At 46.5% G+C, this 24,868-nt stretch overlaps 2 protein-coding genes across 5 annotated transcripts in view; one reads left to right on the top strand and one right to left on the bottom strand.

The window, feature by feature from the left end:
- LOC140419881 (uncharacterized protein C6orf118-like) overlaps positions 1 to 24,868 on the bottom strand; it is a 147,200-nt gene that overhangs the window by 99,404 nt on the left and 22,928 nt on the right. The gene's annotated exons all lie outside the window — the stretch shown is intronic.
- On the top strand, positions 1,322 to 23,656 carry LOC140419861 (DNA-directed RNA polymerase III subunit RPC6). 2 transcript variants are annotated; one of them, XM_072503916.1, is made up of 9 exons: positions 1,322 to 1,546; positions 4,962 to 5,079; positions 6,147 to 6,214; positions 7,827 to 7,894; positions 9,570 to 9,682; positions 12,512 to 12,655; positions 13,171 to 13,278; positions 22,380 to 22,470; positions 23,140 to 23,656. In XM_072503916.1, the coding sequence occupies exons 1-9, from the start codon at positions 1,491 to 1,493 to the stop codon at positions 23,145 to 23,147; spliced, it is 774 nt and encodes a 257-aa protein (XP_072360017.1). In that variant the 5' UTR covers positions 1,322 to 1,490; the 3' UTR covers positions 23,148 to 23,656. The 2 variants fall into 2 exon arrangements, with proteins under 2 accessions (XP_072360017.1, XP_072360015.1); XM_072503914.1 differs by having other exon boundaries at positions 1,324 to 1,546; positions 22,380 to 22,571.

Raw genomic sequence — 24,868 nt, forward strand, 5'->3', positions numbered from 1 at the left:
TTACCTCATACGCTGCAGGAAAGGATTTCCCGAAGCATGGTACATTGGCGAGACCATGCAGACACTGTGACAACGGATGAACGGATCGCGCAACAATCGCAGGCAGGAATGTTCCCTTTCAGTCGGGGAACACTTCAGTAGTCAAGGGCATTCAGCCTCTGATCTTCAGGTAAGCGTTCTCCAAGGCAGCCTTCAGGACGGGCGCCAATGCAGAATCGCCGAGCAGAAACTTATAGCCAAGTTCCGCACACGTGAGTACGGCTTCAACCGGAACCTTGGATTCATGTTGCATTACATTCACCCCCAACATCTGACCTGGGCTGGCAAATCCTACCAACTGCCCTGACTTGAGACAATTCACACCTCTTTAACCTGGGATTACCCCTCTCTCTGGATCTGTAAAGACTTAATTACCTGCAAATGCTCGCATTCAAAGTATCGTCTTGCATCTTTGACTTTATCTATATGTATGTTTCTGGAACCTACCCCTTCATTCACCTGAGGAAGGAGCAGTGCTCCGAAAGCTAGTGATTTGAAACAGACTGTTGGATTTTTAACCTGGTGTCTTAAAACGTCTTACTGTGCTCACCCCAGTCCAACGCCGGCATCTCCACTTCAATCTGACTAGTTAAGGAGATTCACAGTTCTTTCACTTGTTGCGCCGATAGGAGATCGCACTTACAGCAACTTGCCATGCAAAAAATAAATAAATGAAAACTTGGTTGTTTCATGTACCCAATTTTGTTCTCCCAGGTTGTTCAACCTGGATCTTAATTATGATGGGGGGCTGGTAAACCTATAATCAAGTGATTACCAGTCATCTCAAACACACACAGCTGGTCTGGCAGTATGTGCGGAAAAAAGACAAATAGAGTTAACGTTTCGAGTCTCTTCTTCAGAGATCTTGATACGAAGAATTTTGAGCACCGATTGATGATGAAAACACATGCGCCGAGCACTAGTCAGGCCCCGCTTAAACCAAGCAGCTGCTCACCACGATTGCCGGAGAGGAAGGGAAATCAAGCCCGGGTGGGGGAGGATCACCGCAATAAACTGTCTCTGTGGTTTTGCATTATTTTCAGGATTGCCTTGAAACGCACCGCGAGAGAAGGCAATCTCCCGTCACTGCTGGCAATTGAGGACACGAAGGGAGTTATGCCGCCTGGCGAATCTGGTCTATTCCGCCGTTCAGAAGAAGCTGAGCCGGCAGAGTGAAAAGCCCCCACTCAGGAGGCAGAATATGAACGGAGTGAAGTTGTGGCTTCTCAGCCCAGGCATTTAGCACACGGGAGCTCGCCACTTGGAACATCAAGGCCGATGTTTGACACAGTTTAGAACGTGGAACACTGGATTTGGAACGTCCAAGCTGATATTTGATACAATTTCGAACGCGGGACGAGAACGGCAACCATATAGCAGTCAGGTTCTGCAAACAAGCCCATCGAGCCGCGTTCATTCCCAATAGATTGTCATGTTCAACATTTGAGACGATGGCGGACGTGAAAGTGAAGCAAGAAGCTGTAGATCCTATGGGGCTGGAAAGCAGGTAATGTTTTGGAACCCCTCCCCCTTTTGCTGACAACCGTTTACAATGACTGAAGAAAGGTCCTTGACCTGAAACGTCAACCTGTGCTTCTCACTCCACAAATGCTACGAGACCTACTGAGTATTTCCAGCATTTTTTGTTTTAATTTCAGAATTCTAGCATCTGCAGTTAACTTTTTTTTAATATAGTGCCTTTTTAAAGTAATGTTTCAAGGTGATTCACATGCAAGAGCATTATTGTTTTTAAAAAGTATGACACTACGTAAGAAGATGACCAAAAGCTCATTAAATTATGTTTTAAGGGACAGTAAGAAGTCTTACAACACCAGCTTTTGGAGCGCAGCACCTTCCTCAGCATTCACCTGAGGAAGGAGCTGCGCTCTGAAAGCTAGTGATTCGAAACAAATCTGTTGGACTTTAACCTGATGTTGTAAGACTTCTTACTGTGCCCACCCCAATCCAACGCCGGCATCTCCACATTATGTTTTAAGGGACATCTTAAAAGAGGAAAGCAAGTTGGAGAGGTGTAGGGAGGGAATTCCAGAGCATAGGGCCAAGGCAACTGAAGGCATGGCCACCAGTAGTGGAGCAATTATAATTAGGAATGCACAAGAGGCCAGAATTTGTGGGTAACCTAGGTGCTAAAAAGAATGAGGAAATTAAGATGATTAATATCAGCATTAGGAAAAGTATTAAGGAACTAAAAGGCCAAGAAATCCATGGGATCTGATGACCTACATCGGGGGTTCTAAAAGAGCTAGCTACGGAGATAGTGGATGCACTGGCTACAATTTTCCACAATCCTTTGATTTGAAAATTATATTGGAAGTTGGCAAATGTAGCACCTCTTTCCTAGAAAGAAGGGAGAGGGAAAACGGAACTACAGACCAAGTAATCTGGCGTCAATCGTTGAAAAGGTGTTGGAATCTGTTATTAAGGAAGGATAGAGGATTGGTTAATGGACAGGATGCAAAATGTAGACATAAATGAGGCATTTTCAAGTTGGCAAGCTGTGACTTGTGGAGTGGTCCAAGGATCAGTGAAGAGACAGAGTAACTATCTAAGCTCACTGAAGATACAAACCTAGTTAGAAAAGTAAGCTAGGAGGAGGACATTAGAAAGGCTGCAAAGCGATGTGGACAGGTTAAGAAATTGGGCAGCAAGAAGGCAGATGGAGTCGAATGTGGGCAGCAAGAAGGCAAATGGAGTCGAATATGGAGAAGTGTGAAGTTATTCACTTTGGCCATAAGTTGGGAAAGCAGAATTTTTTTTGAAAGGTGTGAAATGTTGTTGTTCAGGGAGACTTGGGTGAACTTGTGCAAGGAACTCAAAGTTAGCATGCAGGTAGAACAAGCAATTAAGTAGACACATGGCATGTTGGCCTTTATTGCATGGGGATTGGAATGCAGGAATAAAATAGTCTTTCTTCAATCGTATAGAGTTTTGATGAGACCACACCTGGAATACTGAGAGATACTTGGCATCCACATTTAAGGAAGGAGAGACTTGCATCGGAGGCCGTACAGCACAGGTTCACTAGACTGGTCCCTGGGATGTGAAGGTTGTTTGTTGAATGATGAAAAGCTGCGTAAATTAGAGTTATATTCTATAGAGTTTAGAAGAATGAGAGGTAATCTCATTGAAACCTACGACATTCTAAAGGAGCTTGTTAGGGTAGACGCTGAGAGATTGTTTCTGCTGGTTAGAGAATCTAAAACATCGGGATGGGTGGGGGAGGGGGAGGGTTGAGGGGCCGATCATTTTGGATTGAGATGAGGGGAAATTTCTTCAATCAATGGGTTGTGAATTGTTGGAATTTATATATCCCAGAGGACTGTTGTGCTACATTGTTGAATGCAAACCATTTGAGGCTGGGTTGGACAGATTTTTGGGGTCTTGGAATCAAAAGATATGGAGAGTGGGTGGGAAATTAAGTTGAAGTCCAAGATTAGTCATGATCGTATTTAGTGGCAGAGCAGGTTCGACAGGACGATCTCCTTCTGCTCCTATTTCTTGTGTTATTTGTGAAATTGGAGGAGACTATACAGTTGGGGGTTTGAAAGCAAGCATGAAGATTTTCAAATGTGTACATTGCAAGACTGAGAATAATGGCTTCAGTCTTCCCAATTTTTACTTGGAGGAAATTTCTGCTCACCAGATACTGGATGTCTGATAATTTTGGAGCATTCGAGAGACGTGGTGTGAGGTAGAGCTGACTATCATCAGCATGCAAGTTAAAATGAATGCCGCACTTACAGGTGTTATCGTTGAGGAGCACACTGTAAATAAGAAATAAGGGGGGTGGACCTAGGATAGATCGTTGTAGGGTACACAAGGGATATCGTGCGGCATCAGAAAGAGAAGCTGTTACAAGTGATACTCGGGTTATGTTCATGTAGGTAAGAATGGAACCACGGAAGAGCATTCCCATTGGATGATAGTGGAGAGGCATTGGGGAAGATGGTGTGGTCAACCGTTTCACAGCCAATTCAAGAAAGAGGAGGTAGAATAGTTCACCTTTGTCACCGTCAGTTAGAATGCCATTTATGACCTTGAATAGTGGTAAGGGCCATTATGTAACATTGTATGACTTAATGATTCAGACAGATGTTGAATGTAACCAACGAGTTGTAAGCGCACTGCATGTCGTTTACTTGCTGCGATATCCATGTGGTTTTTGTGTTGCATTGACAAAAGGTGAGCAGTATAAGTAGCTGAACTGACATTGCAGGATCGCAAATTGCTATTGCCACAGGAGGAGGTTATTCAGCCCATTGTGTCTGCGCAAGCTCTCTGAAGTTCTGTATTTGGTATCAGGTGCTCTTTCAGGAGCTATAATTCAGACGGATTTCCCTTAATTTGCTTTTGTGTCAGCTGTAATCAGCTTGCCCCTAACTGCATTTCACAAATGTGAGAGTTGACCTGCCAATCCAACAGTAGTTTTGTGCATGTAGGATAATGAGGTAATGTGGGTCCCTCTGTGTGCTATATAGCCATATGCTGTAAACTGTATGTTCTGTGTTCCATCACAGGGTATAATTGTGATGGTTTTGGATTGGACAATTTAGTACCAGAATTGATACTCTACCCCAATGAATTATCCTAGACCCCATCCTGTTTTGTATCTGCAATGTTGCCCCTTGGAGACATCCATAAGCGTTAATTTTCACTTGTATACTGATGGCACCTAGCTTTATTTCATCACCAGCTCTCTTGACTCAGCCATTGTTGCTAAATTATCAACTTCTTGTTCGATATCAGTACTGGATGAGCCAAAATTATTTCCTATTAAATATTGGGAAGGCTAAAGTGTTTTTGAGGCTAGCGGGAGCTAACACTTGCATATCATGGTGTCTTACCACTTGAATGAGATCACAAGTAGTCGCTCCTTAACTATCCTTTCTTTTTACTCTTAGGATTTTAGAACTCTGCCAGCAGTTCCCACAAGGAATCACGGACCAGGTTATTCAGAATGACATGCCACACGTGGAACCGCAGAAGAGGGCGATGGCTATCAACAGACTTCTCTCAATAGTAACTCATTTAATATTTATAATAAAAGACTTGTAATTATTTAGTGCAATTGTTGACCTCTGCACATCCCAGAGTGCTATAGAGTCAATTAAATATCTTTGTTAGTGTAGTCACTGTAGTGTAGGAGATGCAGCAGCCAATCTGCACACAGCAAGGTATCACACACACCAATATGATAACCATTTCATATGTTTTAGGTATTGGTTGAAGAATAAATATTGACCAGTGCCCTGAGGTGAACTTCCTGCTATTTCTTTTTGAATAATGCTTTGGAATCTCTAACTTTTGTCTGCGAGGGAAGGCCAAGCGCCGTTTAATATCTTATTTGAAAGATGATGCCTCATTGTTTCCTCGGTAGTACACCGTAGTGTTGGTTTAGATTACATGCTTCATTCCCTGGAGTGTGATTTGGACTCTTATTAAGAATTTGTTCCTGCCATCATGTTCATGGTGGTGTTTTCTTTGTGCTTGGATTTGCAATCTCATCAATTAAGCATTGAACTGCTGGATATCTCCTCCAGCTGCCTGAATTTTAGAATGGAGCTTCCAAAGTTGTTTTAGAGATGTTGGTTTGCATCTATGGATGGATACAGAATGCCTTCTGGGTAGTAGAGGTCATGGGTTTCGAAGCTGCTGTCAATGGTGTTTTGTGAAAATTGTTTGGGTTTCATAGTTCAGTGGGAGAAAATACTCCATTTCTTAGCTTGAAGAGCACAACGTATAGTGTTTAGTTACAGGTAAGTTAAGTCGCCATAAAGACCATAGGCTGCTTTCCCCTTTGAGGGGGAGAGCTGACTGGTGGTGGCTTAATCTGAGGATCACCACACCTCAGGTGATGGGCATGGTTGAGAAGGCGGAGCCTTCATGAATAACCTCAGCCAGTACGGGAACTGAACCCACCTTGCTCTGCATCACAAACCAGCTGTGTAGCCAAGTGAGCTAATCCAGCCCCCATTTAGTTACAGTAATGTTGCTGAGTAGTTTACCTGTTCTGTTGGAGCAATGAAACTTGATTATTCTCCTTCCTGTTTGTGAAGTAAAGTCATTTTGTTATTGAATCATTTCAGGGCCAGTTGGATCTGCTGAGGGGTACTTCTGGCCTCCTTTATCGAATGAAGGATACCCAGACTGCAAGGTGAGCAGCTTCAGTGGCTTCTTTTGATCCTCCGAATACCTATGAGAACACCAACTTTGCATCACCCTCAATCTTGTGGAAAATACACAGGAACAGGAGGGGAGTATTCCACCATTCAATTAGATCATGGCTCATCTCTACTACCCATTGTCCTACCTTTGCTCCATTTGTTATGTACATCAGTGGCGATGGGTGGTTAAAACGCTGGATCAATTCTTTTTAACAAATGTCACAGGTTTAAGGCCGTGAAGAGAAAACATAGCACATACATTAGGAAGCAGTTACATACTCTGATTGAACATCCAAGGGCAGGATTTCAGGAGGGGGGGGGGGAGAGATTCAGGAATAGCAGAATCTAATGCAATTTCAGCCCTGGACAAATTGTCTTGCCATCTCTTTCTCCCATGATCTCACTAGCCATTTGGAAGCAGAAAGGGTGGACACAGAACCTGCTGGGTCTGCAGGATTAATGCCTCTTGAAACTAGTGAGGGGTTGGTTTAGCACACTGGGCTAAATCGCTGGCTTTTAAAGTAGACCAAGCAGGCCAGCAGCACGGTTCAATTCCCGTACCAGCCTCCCCGAACAGGCGCCGGAATGTGGCGACTAGGGGCTTTTCACAGTAACTTCATTGAAGCCTACTTGTGACAATAAGCAATTTTCATTTCATTTTCATATATGGGAATGCCTCAGCCAGTAACTAAGGTGGGCAAAATGTGTTCAGATTCAATTTGACCATGATCTAATTGAATAATGGTCCAGCTCAAGGGTCTGAAAGGCCTCCTTCTGTCCCCATGTGCCCTCTAACATTATTTTTCCAATGCTGGGCATCACTGCAGGCTCTGCCCCTATTTGACATTCCAAGAAGTTTTGTTCCTGTTTTATACCAAACATTTTTTCTCCCTATTAAAAGCCTGAAGCCCAAATCTCTCAAAAAATAAATATAAGAATAATAATATTTATTGTCACAAGTAGGCTTACATTAACACCACAATGAAGTTACTGTGAAAATACCCTAGTCGCCACACTCGGCGCCTGTTCGGGTACACAGAGGGAGAATTCAGAATGTCCAAGTTAACTAACGGCACGCCCAAATTACCTAACGGGACTTGTGGGAGGAAACCGGAGCACCCGGAGGAAACCCACGTAGACACGGGGAGAATGTGCAGACTCTACACAGACAGTGACCCAAGCCGGGAATTGAACCTGGGACCCTGATCCCTCCGTTCCTGCTGCATTCACTCCAAGAGTTGTCACACAATAACTTGGCGTTTTGAGTCTTTCTGAGGACTCAAAACCTCTTACCACCTGTCAGCATCCATGAACTTTTACCCCCAGACCTGGCATCACGTAACCACCATTTCTTCACTTACTCACTCCTATCTTGCTCTTTTTAACACTGGTACACTTTAGACTGTTGATTTTATTTTTGGTTTTGTCAATAAAAAAAATTGGCAACACATCAAATCCTGTGTGCCTGGTCCACTTCATGGCATAGAGTATTAATTCCCACCTCTACCTCTCCCTTTGTGAGAATGTATAACCGAAGTTTAGAATTACTGCAGTCTTTAGTCCACTTTAATTAAATGTACGAATGATTTTTTTTTGAAACAGCAAAATGAAGGGATCTGACAATCAGGAAAAACTGGTGTATCAAATCATCGAAGATGCTGGAAATAAAGGTACAGTAACTAAGATCCTACAAGTTAATTAACAAACCGCTTAAAATTCTCTCTTAGAATTGTTTTCTTAATTTCTTCCTTGACTCCTGTTGCTTCACGCCTCCCGTCCTTCAAGCTGGGCGTTTCTCTTGCATTAAGTGTTGCACTCAGTGATCCCAACACATGGATGACTCTTTAGAATGGCAGCAGTCCCTCGTGATCCAGACTGGATGAGCACTGGTCTGAACGATTTGTGTCTGGTTGCAACAGTTCACTTCCATTCTTTATGTTCTGCCTTTGGTTCTGTAATGTACCTAGACACATGGGCCACTTGATTACAATGATGGAAATACGTCAAAGGGAATGTCATGTTTTTTTGCAGACACTTAAAAAGAGTTCATTTTTATTAAGCCACCTGCTTTCCCTGAAGCTTTTGTACCATAGCTGTGGAAGAATGTATTGTGTGGGTTGAGGAATTATCCATCCCCCCCTCCTACAAATGCTTGATTCTCTTATCTGTACAGAAGGAAATTGTCATAGAATTTACAGTACAGAAGGAGGCCATCCGGCCCCTCGAGTCTGCACCGGCTCTTGGAAAGAGCACCCTACCCAAGGTCAACACCTCCACCCTATCACCATAACCCAGTAACCCCACCCAACACTAAGGGCAATTTTGGACACTAAGGGCAATTTATCATGGCAAATCCACCTAACCTGCACATCTTTGGACTGTGGGAGGAAACCGGAGCACCCAGAGGAAACCCACGCAGACACTGGGAGGATGTGCAGACTCCGCGCAGACAGTGACCCAGGCCAGAATCGAACCTGGGACGCTGGAGCTGTGAAGCAATTGTGCTATCCACGATGCTACCGTGCTGCCCATTATGCTGCTGCAAGTGTTAATTGTTTATACATTCTAATTTTGTCTTTGGTATGACTTGCATTCATACAGTACCCTCAGGATGCCTCATTGCAGCCAATTGAGTGCTTTTTGAAGTGAAGGTGCTGTTGTGATATAGTAAGCACAACAATCAGTTTGCACGCAGCAAGGTCTCAAACAGCAGAGAAATAACTGACCACATGACCTTGGTGGCGCAGTGTCACAATGGTGAGCACTGCTGCCTCACAGGGCCAGGAATCCGGGTTCAATTCCAGCCCTTGGCTATTGGGATAGGGTGGGGATTGGGCTTGGGTGGAGTGCTCTGTTAGAGTGTTTGAGCAGACTCAATGGGCTGAATGGTCTCCTGCACTGTAGGGATTTCATGACCTGTTTTGTAGTGAGGTTGGTTGAGGGACACATCTTGGAAGACTCCCTTGTTCACCCCCAAAATAGTGCCGTGGGATCTTTTTGGTCCAACTCTGGGGCAGATAGACCTGGGTTTAAGGTCTCATCCAAAAGACTGCCCTGTGTTAGTGCCATATTTCCTCCACTAAGTGGTCTTAGCTGAAATGATGTACTCGAGTCATGGGGCGGGGCTTGACCCATAACCTTGTGACAAAAGTGCTACTCACAGAGTCCCAGCTGACACTTAGAAGATTCTGTGATATGTTATAATAAAATTACAGGTCGATCTCTGTGCATAACGTAAAATATTAATAACTGGAAAATGTGAATCTTGGTTCTTATCACTGCTAAACCAATGCAGCTTAAAATTCACCATTGAGTTCCAGTGATCTGAATTGAATTTTTTTGTAGGTATATGGAGCAGAGATATCCGATACAAGAGCAACCTCCCACTAACCGAGATCAACAAAATCCTCAAGAACATGGAGAGCAAAAAACTAATTAAAGCTGTCAAGTCTGTGGCTGTGAGTACATTGGGGGTGGGTTTGGAAATGTTAATGCTCCTTATCTTTATCAGGCTGCACAAAAATGCAAAACCGGGAGACATTTACATAGCAGCTTTACAATCTCAACACCTCAAAGTACTTCATAGCTAATTAAGTACTTTTGAAATGCGGAAAGTGTTGTAATGTTGGAAATGTGGCAGTAATAATCTTTTTTGTCACAAGTAAGCTTACATTAACACTGAAATGAAGTTACTGTGAAAAGCCGCTAGTCGCCACATTCCCGGTGCCTGTTCATGTACACAGAGGGAGAATTCAGAATGTTCAATTCACCTAACAAGCACGTCTTTTGGGACTTGAGGGAGGAACCCGGAGCACCCGGAGGAAACCCACGCAGACACACGGAGAACGTGCAGACTCCGCACAGACAGTGACCCAAGCCGGGAATCGAACCTGGGACCCTGGAGCTGTGAAGCAACAGTGCTAACCACTGTGCTACCGTGATGCCCACTTGTATATTTGTGCGCAGCCAGCTCCCACAAATAGCAGTGTGATGAATGACCAGATCATCTGTTATTTAGTTGTTAGCAGAATGATGACCTGGACACTGGAGAGAAACCTGCTCTTCGGAATAATGCCCTGGTATCTTTTGCGCCCACCTGAGTGGGTATATAGAGCCTCAGTTTAATATCTTGTCTGAATCACAGCATTTTTTGACAGTACAGCACCCAGTACTGCGTTGGCATATCAGCCTAGATTATGGGAAGTCTCAAGAGTAGGACCTGAACTTCCCCTGTTCAAGTATTCACCCAGTTTCTCTTTTTTTAAATATAAATTTAGAGTACCCAATTGTTTTTTTTCCAATTAAGGGGCAATTCAGCATGGCCAATTTACCTACCCTGCACATCTTCGGGTTCTGGGAGTGAGACCCACGCAGACATGGGGAGAATGTGCAAACTCCACACAGACAGTGACCTGGGGCCGGGATCGAACCCGGGTCCTCGGCGCCGGGAGGCAGCAGTGCTAACCACTGCACCACCATGCCCATCCACCCAGTTTCTCTTCTGAGCCTTATTTGAAAGTGCTGTTCTGACTGCGGTGGATGAAAGAAGAAAGCTGAGGGGAAAGTCATTGCACCATTTTTAAAAGTACTTCCGGAGGCAAATACTTTGAAAGCATAAAGTGTAATTGACGTGTTGAGATTGGCGGAGCATTTTTCTATCCTACAGAGAATTTCTTACTTTTGTTATGCGAAAAGTCACCCCAGAAACACCCAAATATTTTAAACCCATGAACTTTTTTTCTTATTGCTTCTACCAGAACATTACATGAGTATTTGGTCAGCTATCATGAGCCTGGGAGGCTTGATGGACCAGCTGGCTTTTTCCTGCCTGACATTTTGTTACATTTTTAAATCCTGGCTGATTTTACCTTTCCCTGGTACTTTTCTGTGTTTTTTAAAAATGTCAGCTTTCCAACACTGCTGCTACAATTTCCAGGACAAATCTGGTCTTGTGGATTTTGCGGCACAGAAACGTTACAACATGGGTTTCTGTCCCATTGGGTGAGCTCGGTGCCGAAACAGTGAGGCCTGTCCATAGTACAGTTCAGCAGCCTGAGGTGTCCTGATCTCAACAAGGGGACATCAAACACTAAAGTTTATTGCAATCTGTGTACTAGGCTGGTATTGAATTTTGCACCAAATTACCTCTCAATTATGGCGGCACAGTGATTAGCACTGCTGCCCCATGGTGCCAGGGACCCCTCAGGTTCAATTCCAGCCTTGGATAACTGTGTGGAGTTTGCACGTTCTCTCCGTGTCTGCATGGGTTTCCTCCGGGTGCTCCGGTTTCCTCCCACAGTCCAAAGATGTTACGGTTAGGTGGATTGGCCATGATCAATTGCCCCTTAGTGTCCAAAAGAAAAGGTTAGGTGGGATTACTGGGTTACGGGGATAGGGTTTGTCTTGATATGGTGCTGTTTCAGAGGATCGGTGCAGACTCGACGGGTCGAATGGCCTCCTGCACTGTAGAGATTCTAACAGAAGAGGGAAACACTACAGTTATAGTGTTGGTCTAGCAATAGAGAGGTCATGGGTTGAAACCCCATGTTCGGAAGTTGTGAAATTGCGCTGGGAGAGGTGAAAGACTGATAAGGTGTGGGCTGACACAGGAAGAAACTTCAGAGAGTCGTGAACACAGCTCAGTCCATCACACAAACCTGCCTCCCATTCATTGACTCTGTCTGCACCTCCCGCTGCCTTGGGAAAGTGGGCAGCATAATCAAAGACCCCTCCCTCCCGGCTTACTCACTCTTCCAACTTCTTCCATCGGGCAGGAGATACGAAAGTCTGAGAACACACATGAACAGATTCAAAAACAGTTTCTTCCCCGCTGTTACCAGATTCCTAAACGACCCTCTTATGGACTGACCTGATTAATACTACACTCCTGAAAGCTTCACCTGATGCCGGTGTCTATGTATTTACATTGTGTACCTTGTATTGCCCTATCATGTGTTTTCTTTTCTTTTCATGAACTAAATGATCTGTTTGAGCTGCTCGCAGTAAAATACTTTTCACTGTACTTCGGTACACGTGACAATAAACAAAACCAATCCAACTATGAAACCTGGTGAATTGTTTTAAATCCCAACTGATACATGATGTCCTTCAGGAAAGCGAACCTGCCCCCATGTGCCCACCTGGTCAGTGGTCTGGCCGTCATGTCATGGACACTCCAGTCTCACTGCGTGATTGGCTCTTAATGCCCTCTGGACAAGCAGGGTTGCTTCTCCAGTACTGCCCACATGCCAAGGAACAATTTTGACTCATTTTTCGTCCTCCTCCAGGCTTCGAAGAAAAAGGTATACATGCTGTATAACCTGCAGCCAGATCGCTCTGTGACGGGTGGAGCTTGGTACAGTGACCAGGATTTTGAGTCCGAGTTTGTAGAAGTGCTGAATCAGCAGTGTTTCAAATTCTTACAAAATAAGGTAAGGCCTGGGAGTTGCTGGTCTGTTGATAATGTAGATTGTACAACATTATCAGAAGATTTGACGTTCAGGTCTAGGTGCAGAGGGTTTGAGTCTCTCTGCTATTGAGTTAATACAAAAGGGTGAGCAGGATGGCCGGGAGGGGCAAGGGAGATGACAACTAGCCAATGAGATCACTCTGGTCCAGGGAAGTCTATACAAAGCTTACCTGTTTGTGTGGTTATCTCTGCCCCAGCCAGATGGCGATCCAGCTCCCACTTCAAGGATTGGCACGAGCCAGCAGCCTTTTCCAGAGGTTCCACTGTTCTTTCAGAAAAGAACCACCTCCTGACATTGAACTGCTTATAACGGAGTCCAGTATTTATTATAAATCTATTTATGCTTGGGTGACAGTGAACCTCTGTAGGGAATGCTCGGTGCAATTTTGTAGTAAATGGAAAATTTGAATACTTGCATTGAGTATTATTTGACAGAGTTGATCACTAATAAAGAAAGCAACCTTGTGTTCCCTACAGGCAGAGGTTGCTCGTGAGAGTAAACAAAGCCCTATGGTTCAACGGAACAGTTCGTTTGCTTCATCCCATGAAGTCTGGAAATACATCTGTGAATTGGGTATCAGCAAGGTACGAGAACACCCTGTATAGTCAAATGTTCCAGTTGTGCCACTGATGGTCACGGTAAACGTAACATTGCTCAGATAGAAGGTAACTAACTGGGCGTCAAGGTTACCAGCTCCTAGGATCCTGGTTAACCATGTGGCATTGATGTTGGTTTTCCACAGGGGAAATGTCTGGTTTCTGTGTTGGACATACAGAAGATATTATCATCGGATTGCTCTTATGTATGATAGGATACTGTCATATTTTATCCAAAAAATATAGGTCTGAGAACTAGGAAGCACTACAAACTGGTGAATATTCTTTGTTAAATCAAGTCATTGAGATAAAATACAACTCATTACATGCAGTGTCGAAGTGAGAGGTACCAAGTGTATATTGCAAGAAACCTTTCAGGAGTTTGAAAGAACGATGACTGCTTATGCTTGCCTCAGCAAACTCTGCCAAACCTTGAGGCAATGTGATGATAATGACAGTTTAATTGAAATTTCTATGAGTGACTCCATGCTTCCCAGTTAGTGCACCAGTGTGGAAACCCCCATTCACACCCCCCCCCCCCCCCAACACACACACGCACACACCCAGTGACTTGCCTTGGGTGCCCCCCTACCACCAGTGACTGTGCTTGGATTGCCCTCCCCCCCCCCCCCCCACACACACACACATGCACACACACACACACATACTGAGTACACCACATGGCACCCCACCAAACTGCAATAAATGGGAAATCAATTGAATTGACCATTCTTCCCCGGGTCTGGAATCAGGGACATAGTCTCAGAAAAAGGACGGCGATGAAGGGAAAGATTCAAAAGTCCTTCAAATCGTCTACCCCAGACAGCTGTGGAGGCTCAGTCATTGAGTATGTTCAAAACTGCATATGGGGTTAATGTGGGAAAATGGTGGTGAGGTCAAAGATCAGCCATGATTGAACTGGATGGTAGGGCAGGTTAGAGGGGCTGAATGGTCGATTCCTTCTCTTATTTCCTATGTTCCCACAGCCTGGGAAAAGCGGGCATCATAATCAAAGACCCCTCCAACCCGGCTTACTCCTTCTTCCATCGAGCAGGCGATACGAAAGTCTGAGAACACACACGAACAGATTCAAAAACAGCTTCTTCCCCGCTGTTACCAGAATCCTAAACGACCCTCTTATGGACTGACCTGATTAACATTACACTCCTATATGCTTTACTCGATGCTGGTGTCTATGTATTTACATTGTGGACCTTGTGTTGCCCTATTATGTATTTTCGTTTTATTTTATTTTCATGTACTAAATGATCTGCTCGCAGAAAAATACTTTTCACTGTACCTCGGTACACGTGACAATAAACAAATCCAATCCAATGTTCCGTTTTACGCTGTTGATCTTACTGTAGGAAACTTTGATAACGTTACACCTTGAGGTGTAAAAGAGCTTTAAACAACGTAATAACATCATAATTATTGCTCTTACGAGCCCTGAAAAAACGAATTTTAAAAAATTTCTTCAGAATAAATTCCACACCTTTTAAAAATAAAGCAAGCTTGTTAATTTTTTTGTTGCTCTAGCTTCTACCTTAATTCTTTTTTAAAAAAAATAATTTTTATTAAAGGTTTTCATAAAATATCAATAACAAAATGAGAAAGAAAAAAGAACCCAATAGGGTTAAGTACAAAACACCATCTAAAAAGGCAACCCCAAACCCCCCCCCCCCCCCCCCCCCCCCCCGTACCTAGATAATAAATTAACATTAACACCCCGACTTAACACAACAGGTGTATACACCCCCTCAGACCCTTCCAGTGTAAATAACATAAACAAAAATAAAGTAACCCCCCCCCCCCGAGCTGCTGCTGCCATTGACCAATGTCTATCATTCTGCCAGAAAGTCTAAGAATGGTTGCCACCGCCTAAAGAACCCTTGTACCTACCCTCTCAAGGCGAATTTCACCCTCTCCAATTTAATGAACCCTGCCATATCGCTGATCCAGGATTCCACGCTTGGGGGCCTCGTATCTTTCCACTGAAGGAGAATCCTTCGCCGGGCTACCAGGGACGCAGGATTCCGGCCTCTTTCGCCTCCTGCACTCCCGGCTCCTCTGCCACCCCAAATATCGCGAGCCCCCAGCCCGGTTTGACCCTGGATCATACCACCCTCGACACCGTCCTCGCTACGCCCTTCCAAAATTCCTCCAGCGCTGGGCATGCCCAGAACATATGGGTGTGATTTGCTGGGCTCCCTGAGCACCTAACACACCTGTCCTCACCCCCAAAGAACCTGCTCATCCTTGTCCCGGTCATGTGTGCCCTGTGCAGCACCTTAAACTTTATGAGGCTGAGCCTCGCGCATGAAGAGGAAGAGTTCACCCTCCCTAGGGCATCTGCCCACGTCCCCTCTTCCATCTCTCCCAACTCCTCCTCCCACTTACCTTTCAACTCCACCACCGAGGCCTCCTCCTCATCCTGCATCACCTGGTGAGTTTCCGAGATCTTCCCCACTCCCACCCACCACCCCGAGAGCACCCTGTCCTGTACTGTGTGTGGCAGTAGCCGTGGGAATTCCATCACCTGCCGTCTAGCAACAACCCTTACCTGTAAATACCTGAAGGTGTTTCCCGGGGGGAGCCCGTACTTCTCCTCCAGCTGACCCAAGCTCGCGAACTTCCCGTCCACAAACAGGTCCCCCAACTTTCATATGCCTGCCCTGTGCCACCCTGAAAACCCTCCACCTGTTCTTCCTGGGGCGAACCGTTGGTTCCCCCTTAATGGGGCCACGCCGATGCCCTAACTTCCCCCCTATGCCGCCTCCACTGCCCCCAAATTTTGAGGGCCGCCACCACCACCGGGCTCGTGGTATACCTCCTTGGAGGGAGCGACAGCGGCGCCGTTGCCAGCGCCCCCAGACTCGTACCAACACAGGGCGCCGTCTCCAGCCTCTTCCATGCAGCCCCCTCCCCCTCCATCACCCACTTGCGCACCACTGTCGCATTGGCGGCCCAGTAGTACCCACAGAGGTTGGGCAGCGCCAGCCCCCCCTATCTCTACTCCGCTCCAGGAACACCCTTCTCACCCTCGGAGTCCCTCGCGCCCACACAAACCCCATTATACTCCTGTTAACCCGCCTGAAAAAAGCCTTCGGGATAAACACGGGGAGGCACTGGAACAGGAACAAAAACCTTGGGAGCACCGTCATTTTGATTGACTGCACCCTACCCGCCAGGGACAGCGGCAACGCGTCCCACCTCTTGAACTCCTCCTCCATTTGCTCCACCAGCCTTGTAAAGTTAAGCCTATGCAGGGCCCCCCAGCTCCTGGCCACCTGGACCCCCAAATATCTGAAACTCCTCTCCGCCCTTTTTAGTGGGAGCTCGCCAATCCCCCTCTCCTGGTCCCCTAGCTGAACTACGAACAGCTCGCTCTTCCCCATATTGAGCTTGTACCCCGAAAAGTCCCCGAATTCCCTAAGCATCCTCATTACCTCTGGCATTCCTCCCACCGGGTCTGCCACGTACAGCAGCAGGTCGTCCGCATAGAGCGACACCCTATGCTCCTCCCCACCCTGCACCAACCCCCTCCAGTTCCTCGACTCTCTCAGTGCCATAGCCAGGGGTTCAATCGCCAGTGCGAAGAGCAGGGGTACAGGGGACACCCCTGTCTCGTCCCTCGGTGCAACTGAAAGTACTCGGACCTCCTCCTATTTGTGGCCACACTCGCCATTGGGACCTCATACAACAGCCTAACCCACCTGACAAACCCCTCCCCAAACCCGAACCTCTTCAGCACCTCCCACAGGTACCCCCACTCTACCCTATCGAAGGCTTTCTCAACATCCATCGCCGCCCACTATCTCCGCCTCCCCTTCCCTTGCCGGCATCATGATAACGTTCAAAAGTCTCCGCACATTCGCGTTCAACTGTCTCCCCTTCACAAACCCCGTCTGGTCTTCATAGATGATCTGCGGCACACAATCCTCAATCCTCGTGGCTAAGACCTTCGCCAGCACTTTGGCATCTACATTTAGCAAGGAAATTGGTCTGTAAGACCCACATTGCAGGGGATCCTTGTCCCGCTTCAGGATCAAGGAGATCAGTGCCCGGGACATCGTCGGGGGTAAAGCCCCCCCCTCCCTTGCCTCATTGAAGGTCCTAACTTACAGCGGGCCCAACAGGTCCATATATTTTTTATAGAACTCGACCGGGAAACCGTCCGGCCCCGGTGCCTTCCCCGCCTGCATGCTTCCTATCCCTTTGATCAGCTCCTCCAGCCCAATCGAGGCCCCCAGTCCCGCCACCAGTCCCTCTTCCACCTTTGGAAACCTCAATTGGTCCAGGAAACGGCCCATCCCTCCCTCTTCCCGTGGGGGCTCGGATCGGTACAATTCCTCGTAGAAGTCCCTGAAGACCCCATTGATGCCAACCCCACTCCGCACCACGTTCCCTCCCCTGTCCTTAACTCCCCTGATCTCCCTAGCTGCGTCCCGCTTCCGAAGCTGATGCGCCAACATCCGGCTTGCCTTTTCCCCATACTCGTAGACCGCCCCCTGGGCTTTCCTCCACTGCACCTCCGCCTTCCTGGTGGTCACCAGGTTGAATTTGGCCTGGAGGCTGCGCCTCTTCCTCAACAATCCTTCCTCAGGTTCTTCCGCATACCTCCTGTCTACCCTCACCATCTCCCCCACCAGCCTCTCCCTCTCCCTCCGCTCCTTGTGGGCCCTGATGGAGATCAGCTCTCCCCTCACCACCGCCTTCAGTGCCTCCCATACCATCCCCACTGGAGCATAACCACATCCACCTTGAGTCCCTTCAAGTGCGCGAACACGCAGGCCCGCTTAACCGGCCCATTCAGTCCCCTTACATTCCAGGTTATCAGCCGGATCAGGGGGCTACCCGCCCCCCCTCCCCCGCCGACGAGCCATGACCCCCTCCTCGGCCAGCTACGCGCCCGCACCCCACACCCGGCCCGTTCCCCACAGCGGCATACCCCCGTCTCGACCCACCCCACTCGCTCCAGCTCCTCCTTGATCTTAGCAGCAGCTACTCGATTTCCCCCCCCCGGTCTAGGACCCATCCTAGCTGGTTTACTCCCCCCATTGCACTTCCGCAAGTCAGCTGACTCCTGCTGACCCCGGCCACTCCCGCCTCCCCTTCGACTCCTCCCATTGTGTGGCACATCCTCCTCTCCCGCTCCTCATTCACAGGCTCTCCCCCTCAGTTCTAAGCGCGGGAAACAATCCTCGCTTCACCCCCCCCCCCCCAGTCTTCGGCGCGGGAAAAAAAATCCCGCGCTCTCCACCTAACAGGCCCCGCCACCAACCAAAACAGTGCCCAACCCGCCCCATCCACCCTCCCCAACCCGAAAGAGAAAAACACAGAGAAAAGGAAACCCAAAACAATGCAAAGGCCCCCCCCCCCCCCCCGACCAAAAATAGGCATAACATATCCACCGCAGTCCCCAATCACCCATCCCGACCCTCAGTCTGTGTCCAGCTTCTCGGCCTGAACAAAGGCCCACGCCTCCTCCGGAGACTCAAAATAATGGTGCCGGTCCTTGTAGGTAACCCACAGTCGCGCCGGCTGCAACATGCTAAACTTCACCCCCTTCCTGTGCAGCAGCGCCTTCGCTCGATTGTACCCGGCCCTCCTCTTCGCCACCTCCGCATTCCAGTCCTGATATATCCGAACCTCCGCATTCTCCCACCTGCTGCTCCTCTCCTTCTTGGCCCACCTGAGCACACACTCCCGATCGACGAACCGATGGAACCGCACCAGCACCGCCCGCGGAGGCTCGTTAGCCTTGGGCCTCCTTGCCAACACTCTATGGGCCCCTTCCAGCTCCAGGGGCCCCTGGAAGGACCCCACTCCCATCAGCGAGTTTAACATGGTGACCACATAGGCCCCCACGTCCAGCCCCTCCGGGAGGCCCAGAATCCGCAGATTCTTCCGCCTCGACCGATTCTCCATCTCCTCGAACCGCTCCTGCCATTTCTTGTGGAGCGCCTCGTGCGCCTCCACCTTTACCGCCAGGACTAAGATCTCGTCCTCATTGTCAGAGATCTTTTGTTGAGCCTCTCGGATCGCCACCCCCTGGGCCGTCTGTGTCTCCAGCAACTTATCAATAGAAGCCTTCATTGGCTCTAGCAGGTCCGTTTTAATCTCTCTGAGGCAGCGCTGGATACCCTCCTGTTGCTCCTCCGCCCACTGCCTCCATGCTGCCTGGTCTCCGCCCGCCGCCATTTTGTCCTTCTTCCCTCCCTTCTTCTGGTCCACCACCACCTTTTTTGTCACCCCGCTCCTAGTTAAAGCCATATACTGACGGGGAGCTATTATTAACTCCTTCCCACACCGGGAAACGTCGAAAAAGTGCCCTTGGGGGCCCTGAAAAGAGCCCAAAAGTCTCGAGAGGGAATCCTTTTGGCAGTGTTCGCTTCACCAATCTGCCCCAAAATGTCTGTGGGAACTCCTGAAAAAGGTCTAAGAGTCCGTTCCAGACGGGAACTGCCAAATGCGCGACCTACTCCTCCATGGCCGCCACCGGAAGCCTCGTCCCCGCTTCTTCAGTGGCCTTGGTGAGATCTTTTCACAGTTGTTCCCTCTGCTGTTAGAATTCACTTTTGATAAAGGCCCTCAGGTCAGTTTGCAGCTTTAGGTTTGCCCTTCCCCCGCCTGCATGCTGGAAGAGGCCCTGTTTATCCTGTTGCAGCCAAATCTTTTACTGTTTCTGCCGGGTCTGGAAGCCAACAGACTTAACATTCCTGGGGGACGCTGTCAGGGGAATGTTGCAGTCTTCTTGCCACACCGGGAAATGTCAAACAAATGCCGTGGGGGCCCTGTAAAAGAGCCCAAAAGTCCGTTCCAAGCGGGAGCTACCGAATATGCGACCTAGCTCTGCATAGCCGCACCCGGAAGTGTTTCTACCTTATTTCAATCATCATCTATTTTGCTATCGAAAAATGTAAATTAAAAGTGAGATTTTTAGTGCTTTTTACTTTCTGGTTTGCTGTGTTGAATGTGATTGGCTGTTTCATAGATATGTTCCCAATGTTATTGGCTGCTGTTGTACACCAAATTATCCTCTTGATTTTACCTCAAATGTAAACAGCCATTCAGACAGGGGATAGCCATACCACACAGACTGCTTGTTTGTAGCTTTCTTTAAGGTCATTGAAGAGGAGCATTGCTTTGCCACTGGCCGCAAAATTATGGCCTATGTGTTTTACTGATGATTGTTGAGGAATACATGTTAGCCAGGATGCTGGAGGGAACTCCCCTGCTCGTCTCTACAATAGTGGCATTCAATCTTTTATGCCCACTTGTGAGGGCAGACTTAGCCTTGGGTTAACATCTCATCCGAAAGAAGATACCTTCAACATTCCCTTAGTACTGCACTGGAGTGTCAGTCTGGAGCCTGTGTGCAGGTTTCTGGAATCTTTCTTTTAAAATGGGTTATTTGCGTTGGAACACGTAAACTTTTCAGCTGATTGGAGAGCGGTAGCTTGCACATCTACCAAATCTTGGTAAATCTTTTTGAGGCGATGCTAAAGTAGTGGACGAGGGCATGTCAGTGGAGGTTATTTACTGGGACTTCCAGAAATCAGTTTTAAAAAAAAAATTATTTGATCGGAGTTACAAAGCTAGAGCTCAGAATGTGGACGGGGCAAATCCCTAATCCAGCTCCTTGCCTGCTCCAAAAACCAATTCAAATTGAATCCAATTCATGGTCTCCACAAGAGAGACATATCAGATCCAGGCATTACACCTGACCTCACGCTCTTCTTAGCCAGTCTGTTAGCTGAAGGTAAAGCTCAGGCAAATCATTGACCTGATTAGGAGATTGATTGAGTGGAGAGGAGACAGGCGCAGGGGTAAGTGGCAAGCTTAATTGGTAGGATGTGACCATTGATTCCCGTAAGGGTCGGGTTGGGGCCTCAACCATTCAACAAATTTATCAACAGCTTTGGGATAGAAAGACACGTATCCAATGTTGCCAAAGACACCAAGAAAAATGGCAATGTGAGCAGCATATATGGAAATGTAAAATTACAAAGAGATATAATAGATTAATGACAAAACTGTGGCAAATGTGAGGTCATCCACTTTGAATCTAAAATGGATGGAACAAGGTACTTTTTAAATGGGGGCGGGGGGGGGGGGGGGCATAAAGACAGAAGCAATGAAGGTCTCAAAGAGACTTTGGGATACCAGAGATCATTGTTTTCTGTACCGATTCTTGACTTTTAAATCAGTAAAAGTTACTGAATGCTGGCCTTGTATCCAGTGGACAAGGATACAAGGAGATAGCTTCAGCTCTACTGTGAAAAGTACTCCTGGGGCATCACACCTTAGGAAGGATATTGTAACCTTGGATGGACTGCAACGTTGATATACTAGAGTAATACCTTGACTCCAATGGTCCAATCGCAAGGAGAGATTACACAACTAGGACTGTATTCCTAATAAGTTAAACGGTTAAGATATTAAGGGGAGAATAAGGTTGTATAGAGCAAGGTTATTTCAGCTGTAGTACAGGAATACCAGAGCCTGACCCTCAGGAGTGAAACTAGGAACTGCTTCTAATGCAAAAGGTGGTAGAAATTTAGAACTCTATTCCACAAATGGCAATTAATGCTAGGTCAGTTGCTAACTTTAAAACCAATATTGATAGATGTTTATAGCCACAGGTATTCAAGGATATGGGCAAAGGCAGGTAGATGATGTTCAGACATAGATCCGAATTGAGCACATTGAATAGAAAAACAGGTCCTCAGGGCTAAATGGCCTAATCCTGTTCCTATTGCTGGGTCTTGAACTTATGACCTTATATTTTGGCATTAAACAGAATATCCTCTGGGCTTGCAGCTTGATGGTGCTGTCGCTATAATGGAGAGGACTGACATACTGACCCTGTTTTAAAGGAGTGATTACTAATGGTTAATGGGCTGGGTGAGCACAAAAGGCGCCAGTACTGGTTACTGAAATGGTTGATGGATTGGAGCAGTATTAAATCAGTCGTCACTCCAACAAGTATCTTGACATTTTTGTTGAGTTGTGATTTCTGCTGTGTCTATATCTTTCCAAAGCACATTGACTGTGAGTAACTGCGATGGCTTTTGCAACCTCAGGTGGAACTCTCTATGGAAGACATCGAAACCATTCTGAACACGTTGATATATGATGGGAAGGTGGAGATGACTATCATAGCTGCAAAAGAAGGTACTGTCGGGAGCGTGGATGGACAAATGAAGCTGTATAGAGCAGTTAATCCCATCATCCAGCCCACCGGCCTGATGCGGACACCTTGTGGCATGTGCCCAGTAAGTGTGTTCTCTCTTGGATTGGCGGAGTGTTACCTTTGTGTGTGGCTGGGGGGGGTGAAACAACCAGTAATTTATTGATGTGAGTCTACCCAGTACCTTTTACATTTAGCTATTGAGTCAGATCAGGAAGACACAGCAGTTCTGCAGGCCTGTGTTTTATTTTTTGCAGTGCGTTTAACCTGTGGGTTTCTGTGGTCGATTTGTTTCAGGGAATTAACATTTTCCCCTTTAGTAAATCACTAGATTGGTTTGTGCGTTCAAGTTTTTATTTCTGTGTCTCTCCTATGTTGCATAGCTGGAGCTATCCAATTAGTCCCATAGCCCTGCAACTTTCCCCAATGTAAGTGCAAGCCTCTCATTAAAATATTCCCGATTGTTCGATGCCATAAGAGTTAATTACACTTAACGATCCTACACACAGCGTATAGCCTATTAAGCAGAAGGGTTTCCCCTTCAGAACTCAGTTTGATGCTGTCCTTGGCTGATTTTGCTGCCACTGTGTATTGAAGTGTTCCCCTCTGTTCTGAAACGGGAGTTCATTTCCTTTTATGGTGATGTTTTCCAGGTATTTGATGATTGCCATGAAGGCGGGGACATTTCTCCAGCGACTTGCTTGTACATGACAGAGTGGCTGGAATTTTAGCCAATGTTGGGCGAGCAAGGAAGGACTTTCTTTGAATGGTTGATCATTTAAAACAACGGACAGTGTGCCTGGTTGAGAGGATTTTCACCATGTCCATGGCACAGAAACAGGTCATTCAGCCCAACTGGCCGATGCTCCACACGGGGACTCTTTCCACCACTCTTCAGCAAACGCTTGTATCCTTTTCTCCCTTGTGCTGACCTAGCTTCCTCACCAACCGATATGACTGGTGGTGCGAGGGCCACAATTACAAGACGTGAGAAGATACCCGAGAATTGAAGCTGAGGGGTTTTCAATGTAGTACCTTGAAAGCAAAAGCTGATTTTTTTTCTCTCTGAATAACTTTTAATTTATTTTGTATCCAAACATTTCTTGATTCAGATTTTACTTGTAGAAGATTGTCGTGGAACTCTAATAAAATGTTTACTGTTCAAAAATATCTATCTCGGCTTTTGAGGCTGATTGTGCCAAGTATTCAACTCTTCTTTTCATTCATTGATATGACAATTTTCATTTATATAGTAAAAAGTCCCGAGGTACTTCATAGGAGTGTTATCAGATAACATTTGACACTTGAGTTAAATGAAGAGACATCTGGAGATGTGGCCAAAAGCTTTCGTCTATGATGCAGGTTTCAAGGAGTGGCTTAGAGGAGTGGAAAGGTTTAAGCAGGGAATTCTGGAACTCCCCAAGTGTCCAGGCAGCTGAAATTGTGGCTACCATTAGAGGGATGAAGAAAGACCGATGCGGAAGAGGCCCGATTTGGAGGAATGCAGAGATTGACAGCAGAGTTGCATCACCAATACGGTCTATTCAGCCCAACCACGCTTATGCCGGTGTTTACCTTCCACATCACCACTATGGGCCTTCAGTCAAAGTGCAGACTTTGGACCAGATTACTCATTGCACATCCTGCATTGTCACCTGCAAGATTAAAGCGTTCAATGGAAGAGCGAGTCCATGATAACATCACCTAAATCTGAGGGGGATTTTCAGAGAAAGCAACTTTTTAATTTGTTGCTGGAATAAGGAGATTAATGCATAATACTTACAAGAACAACTATCGGAACAAGTTGTTAACGGGCATCGAGCCACATTGTGTCTGTTGCACATTTCTGGAATTCGTCCATGAATAGTCGATCATTTGTGCTCTCTGTGCTGCTTGGAAAGATGGGTGCATTCAGCTATTCTGAATACCTTGTTACAACCAGGTGAGGATGGGTAAACTGACTGCTCTCACTTCCCACTTCCGGGTCGGTTATAACAAAACTCAAATTTAAAAAGGAAGTGATGTTGCCAATTTAAAAATACTTGATTGTATGCAGTTTTTAAAGAAATAAGGCAGACCTATGAGTGGAACAAAATATATAACTACCCCATCTTCCGATTAATGCAACAAAAAAACCTCTCCAAGCATGCAAAACCAAAATCAGATGTTTAAACTTGGTCAAATAAAAGAAATAAAGTCAATAAAAATTCACTAATTGTCCAGCCTTGCTTTTACACTGAAGCTGTTGCTCTGCAGGAGTGGCTTTCTGGAATAGAAGCTGTAGCCATCTGGGTTGGCACTTCCGACTTAAAATGGAGATCCGCAAACACTACAGGGAAATTCAGCCAACACAGGTGCAAAGTTTCCTGTGTATTAGAACTT

Source organism: Scyliorhinus torazame, chromosome 1 (assembly GCF_047496885.1).
Source record: "Scyliorhinus torazame isolate Kashiwa2021f chromosome 1, sScyTor2.1, whole genome shotgun sequence".
NCBI classification, from domain to species: Eukaryota; Metazoa; Chordata; class Chondrichthyes; order Carcharhiniformes; family Scyliorhinidae; genus Scyliorhinus; species Scyliorhinus torazame.

What these genes read in the sequence shown, in the direction of transcription:
- LOC140419861 (XM_072503914.1), top strand. Translation starts at nt 1,491, where the DNA reads ATGGCGGACGTGAAAGTGAAGCAAGAAGCTGTAGATCCTATGGGGCTG. An exon ending in TCAACAGACTTCTCTCAATA is followed by an intron (nt 5,080 to 6,146) that starts GTAACTCATTTA and finishes GAATCATTTCAG; the next exon opens with GGCCAGTTGGATCTGCTGAG. An exon ending in TCAAATTCTTACAAAATAAG is followed by an intron (nt 12,656 to 13,170) that starts GTAAGGCCTGGG and finishes TGTTCCCTACAG; the next exon opens with GCAGAGGTTGCTCGTGAGAG.